The 5,603-nt window shown below is 39.0% G+C and overlaps 1 protein-coding gene across 1 annotated transcript; it reads left to right on the top strand.

The window, feature by feature from the left end:
• Positions 1–495: 495 nt before the first annotated feature.
• On the top strand, positions 496–2,473 carry LOC127081085 (uncharacterized). The gene is made up of 3 exons (XM_051021371.1): positions 496–696; positions 876–2,163; positions 2,382–2,473. Exons 1-3 carry the CDS (start codon positions 496–498, stop codon positions 2,471–2,473), a joined length of 1,581 nt encoding a protein of 526 aa, XP_050877328.1.
• Positions 2,474–5,603: the final 3,130 nt, after the last annotated feature.

The following is a 5,603-nucleotide window of genomic DNA, read 5'->3' as shown; positions in this document are numbered from 1 at the left end:
GGGAAGAATGCTCATGATTTGTGTTTGGTTCCTAATGTGAAGATTCTGCATAAATTCAGGGTTCCGGATTTTCAAAAGTACAAAGGTAACTCCTGTCCTCCGAGTCATCTGGTGATGTACGCTCGTAAGATGTCGACTCAGACTGACAATCATCAATTTTTGATCCACCACTTTCAAGACAGTTTGACTAGGGCGGCTCTGGAGTGGTATATGGGGCTTAACAGTACTCATATCTGAACATTTAATGACCTAGGTGAGAATTTTGTTTTCAAATACCAATATAATATTGACATAGCACAAGACAGAGATCAACTCCATGCTATGTCCCGCAAATATAAAGAAACCTTCAAAGAGAACGAGCAAAGGTGGTGCGAGATTGCTGCATAGGTTAGTCCTCCGTTGGAGGAGAAAGAAATGACAAAGTTATTTTTAAAGACGTTGAGTACGTTCTACTATGATCAGATGGTTGTAAGTGCGCCTAGTGAATTTACTAAAATGGGGAATGTGGGTTTGAGGCTAGAAGAAGGTGTCCGTGAAGGACGGTTGAAAAAAGGTAGTTCATCTGACGGTTCCAAAAAGTATGGGAATGATTTACCCAAGAAGAAGGAACACGATGCAAATGCTATCTCGCAAGAGAGACGTAGAATACTTTCGAGGAACAATCAATGTCATCAACATGTGGCTTCTATAATTCAAGTGATTAATTCTGTTCCAGTTACTCAAGCAACATCGAGTTATCAACCGCATTTCCTACAACACATGAATCAACCGAATTAGCAAAATTGTACCCAGAGACATGTACAGTTTGTCCCCATTCTGATGACTTATGCAGAGTTATTTCCTACTTTAATTCATAAGTATTTCGTGTAAACAAGGACTCCATCGGCTGTTTTGAAAGAGCTTCTGTGGTGTATAAACCTGACCAACATTATGCATTCCATCAAGGGGCACCTGGACATGATATCGAGAATTGTTTCACCATGAAGGATGAGGTAAGAAGGTTAATGCAAAGTGGTATTTTGCCGTTTGAAGATTCTAATCCCAATGTGCAAGCTAATTCGCTGCCCAAACATAGCAATACGACTGTGAATATGGTTGAAGGATGTCCAGGAAAGTACCGAGTCTTTGACGTCAATTTGATCAGAAGATCCTTGGTTGAAATGCACACAACTTTATGTGAATTGAGATATTATGAGCATGACCATGCTTCTTGCCAAGTTTGTTCCAGAGATCCTCGAGGATATGTCGTTATGAAAATAGATTTGCAAGAGATGTTGGATCAAAATCTTATTCAGGTTACGAGGGACAAGAATGAAGATGAGCATGAGGTGAACATCATAGTTCCCTATTTTAATCCCCCAGAATCGGTTGTGATTGCTTATGATGGTCAGAAAACTGTTGTTTCTCCATTGATTATTCATCTGGCGAGCCCTACGCCTTACAAATTCGATAAAGTTGTGCCTTACAAGTATAATGCTACTATGGTAGAAGAAGACAAAGAAGTACCTATTCCTGCTTTTCCATTTGTGGTGAACATCACCGATGCAAGTGGTGTGGCCCGAAGTGGTCGGATATTTGCTACTGCAACTCCTAAGAGGACTGAAGATGTGGTGATAGAGAAATCAATTTTAGAGAAAAGTTTTGTTGTACAAGCCGACCAAGCCAGTATTGTGAATCAGAATGCTGATCAAGATGAAGTGCTGAAATTGATCAAGAAGAGTGATTTCAATATGGTGGACCAGTTGTGGCATACTCCGTCTAACATATTCGTGTTATCCCTACTGATGAGTTTAGAAGCACACCGAGAAGCTTTACAGAAAGTCCTAGAGCAAACCTATATGGACCATGATGTGACGATTGATCAGTTTGATGGCATTGTGGCCAATATTACCGCATCTCACAATTTAAGCTTCAGTGATGAAGAGTTGCCCGAGCCGGGGAGGAATCACAATTTGGCCCTACATATCTCTATGAACTCTCAAGAAGATACCCTATCTAATATGCTGGTGGATACTGGACCTTTTTTTAATGTTCTACCCAAATCTATGTTGTCTAAACTTGCTTACCAAGGTGCTCCGATGAGATACAATGGAGTTGTTGTGAAGGCCTTCGATGGCTCAAGGAAAACTATAATTGTGGTGGTTGATCTCCCAGTGAAGATAGGTCTGTGTTTATTTCAGTTCACTTTTCAAGTGATGGATATTCATCCCGCCTACAGTTGTCTCTTAGGACGTCTGTGGATTCATGAGGCTTTTGGAAAGTTACATCAACCCTACACTAGAAGCTGAAGTTTGTGAAGAATGGGAAGTTAGTGATCATGGGTGGTGAGAAGGCCATGTTTGTAAGTCATCTCTCCTTGTTTTCCTATATTGATGTTGAAGAAGATGAAGGAACGTCATTTCAGGCTCTTTCTGTTGATAATGTTGCTATTAAGGAGAGCGGAGAATCCATGTCATCCTTGAGAGACGCTTAACACGTGTTGAAGAATGGTCAATCCGCTAAGTGGGGACAAATTATTGAGCTTGCCGAAAACAAGAATAGAGCTAGTTTGGGTTTTTCACCTAGTTCATCCCGAAGAGATTTGAAGCGAATTCACGAAGCGTTTCATAGTGTTGGCTTCATTCATTCCAAAGATCAGTCTGCTACCGCCATCTTAGAAGATGACGAAGAGCAATAAGTGCCAGACTTTGTGACACATGGATCGGTGTGCCAGAATTGGATTGTTGTTGATGTTCCCTCTGTTATTCACTTGTCAAAGTAATATGTTTGTTTTTTGTTATTTTCAACATCCTTTCATTATGCCCAAGGTGAAAGTGAATTTATGTGGGCTTTGTTTCAAATTTCATTATCATTAATAAAATGTTGTTTCTTTTATCCATATTATGTTTTTTCCTTTTTGCCTATTTTGGAAGATGGTAACATAAAAAACAAAATAATAATCACTTTTACATCTGCATCACCATGTGCGTCTATTTGTTCATATTCTAAAGTCAAGCATAAAATCACTGTGCAGATTAATTGTTAAACCCATTGAAAACAATGACCCTATGCCCTCTCCCAACTTTGAATTTCCTGGTTCGAAATGGAAGAAGAGGATGATGAAGAGATTCCTGATGAGATTTCTCGGTTGCTTGAGCACGAAGAGAAAACCATTCAGCCTCATAAAGAGTCGTTGGAAATGATTAATCTAGGTTCCAAAGATAACAAAAAAGAAGTCAAGATTGGGGCGTTGCTTTATCCAGATGTTAAAAAGAGGATAGTAGAGCTTCTTAGAGATTACGTGGATGTGTTTGCTTGGTCTTATCAAGATATGCCAGGTCTTGATACCTATATTATGGAGCATAAATTGCCGTTAAATCCCGAATGTCCGCCGGTTAAGCAAAAGTTGAGAAGAACTCACCCTGATATGGATGTCAAGATTAAAGAAGAAGTTCAAAAGCAGGTTGATGTTGGTTTCCTTATTACCGCTGAGTATCCTCTATGGGTGGCTAACATTGTACCCTTTCCTAAGAAAGATGGTAAAGTTCAGATGTGTGTTGATTACAGAGACTAGAACAAAGCCAGTCTGAAAGATGATTTTCCGCTGCCACACATTGACATGTTGGTAGACAATACGGCTAAGTTCAAAGTTTTCTCCTTTATGGATGGATTCTCCGGTTATAATCAGATTAAGATGGCACCCGAAGACATGGAAAAAACAACATTTATTACACCTTGGGGAACATACTTCTATAGAGTGATTCCTTTCGGTTTAAAGAATGTTGGTGCAACGTACCAAAGATCCATGACTACTCTTTTCCATGACATAAAGCACAAAGAGATATAAGTTTATATTGATGATATGATTGCTAAGTCAAAGACTGAAGAAGATCATTTTGAGTATTTGTTAAAGCTGTTTCAGTGGTTGAGAAAGTTTAAACTTTGGTTGAATCCTAATAAATGTACTTTTGGTGTCCGTTCAAGAAAGTTGTTGGGTTTTATTATTGGCCAGAAAGGTATTGAAGTAGATCCTGATAAAGTCAGAGTTATACAAGAAATGCCAGTGCCGAAGACAGAAAATCAAGTCAGAGGGTTCCTTGGGCATTTGAATTATATATCCAGATTCATATCTCACATGACTGCCACGTGTGGGCCAATCTTCAAGCTTCTTTGCAAAGATCAAGGTTGTGTGTGGACAGAGGACTGCCAAAAGGCTTTTGATAACATCAAGGAGTATCTGCTTGAACCTCCTATTCTGTCTTCCCCAATGGAAGGAAGACCTTTGATTATGTATTTGACTGTGTTAGAAGAGTTCGTGGGCTATATGCTTGGACAACAAGATGAAACTGGTAGAAAGGAGCATGCCATCTATTATCTGAGTAAGAAGTTTACAGACTGTGAGTCTCGGTACTCCATGCTTGAGAAGACGTGTTATGGTTTAGCACGGGCTGCCAAATGTTTACGTCAGTATATGATCAATCATACCAGTTGGCTGATATCCAAAATGGATCCAATCAAGTATATCCTTGAAAAGCCTGCTTTTACTTGAAGGATAGCTCGTTGGTAGATGTTGTTGTTTGAATATGATATTGAGTACTGTACTCAGAAAGCAATTAAAGGAAGTATTCATGCGGATCATTTGGCTCATCAACTGATCGATGATTATCAATCCATCAGGTTTGACTTCCATGATGAAGATGTTATGTACTTGAAAGCTAAAGATTGCGACAAACTGTTGCCTGGAGAAGGACCAAAGCCTAAATCCCGTTGGGGTTTAGTGTTTGATGGAGTTGTTAATGCTTATGGTAATGGAATTAGGGCCATCATTGTTACTCTTAAGGGTTATCATATCCCTTTTACTGCAAGATTGATATTTGATTGTACAAATAATATGGCCGAATATGAAGCTTGTATCATGGGTCTTGAAGAGGCCATTGATTTGAGAATTAAAATCCTAGATGTATATGGAGATTCAGCCTTAGTCGTTAATCAGATTAAAGGAGATTGGGCGACTCAGTATCCGGGTTTGATTCCTTACAAAGATTATACAAGGAGGTTATTAACCTTCTTCAACAAAATAAAGTTTCATAATATACTTCGTGAAGAGAATCAGATGGCGGATGCTCTGGCTACCTTGTATTCTATGTACAAAGTAAATAGTTAGAATAACGCACCCAGTATCGCAATTATGCACCTTGAAAAACCTGCTTATGTGTTTGCACTTGAAGAAGTTACAGATCATAAGCCTTGGTATCATGATATTAAATGTTTCCTCCAAAGTCAGGATAACCCGCTCGGAGCATCTAACAAAGATAAGAAGACTTTAAGAAGACTGGATGGAAATTTCTTTCTAACTGAAGATGTCTTGTACAAGATAAATTTTGACATGGTTCTGCTCAAATGCGTGGATAGACACGAAGCAGACATGTTAATGCAACAAGTTCATGAAGGATCCTTTGGTACTCATGCCAATGAATATGCAATGGCTAAAAAGATGTTAAGGGTAGGTTACTAAATGTCAAATTTATGCGGATAAGATTCATGTACCGCTGAAACTTCTCAATATTATTTCATCCCCATGGCCTTTCTCTATGTGGGGAATTGATATGATTGGTATGATTGAA

The sequence above is a fragment of the Lathyrus oleraceus genome, chromosome 5, assembly GCF_024323335.1.
Source record: "Lathyrus oleraceus cultivar Zhongwan6 chromosome 5, CAAS_Psat_ZW6_1.0, whole genome shotgun sequence".
NCBI lineage: Eukaryota > Viridiplantae > Streptophyta > Magnoliopsida > Fabales > Fabaceae > Lathyrus > Lathyrus oleraceus.
Note: the sequence above shows the minus strand (reverse complement) of the source record. Positions and strands in the feature narration are given on the sequence as shown.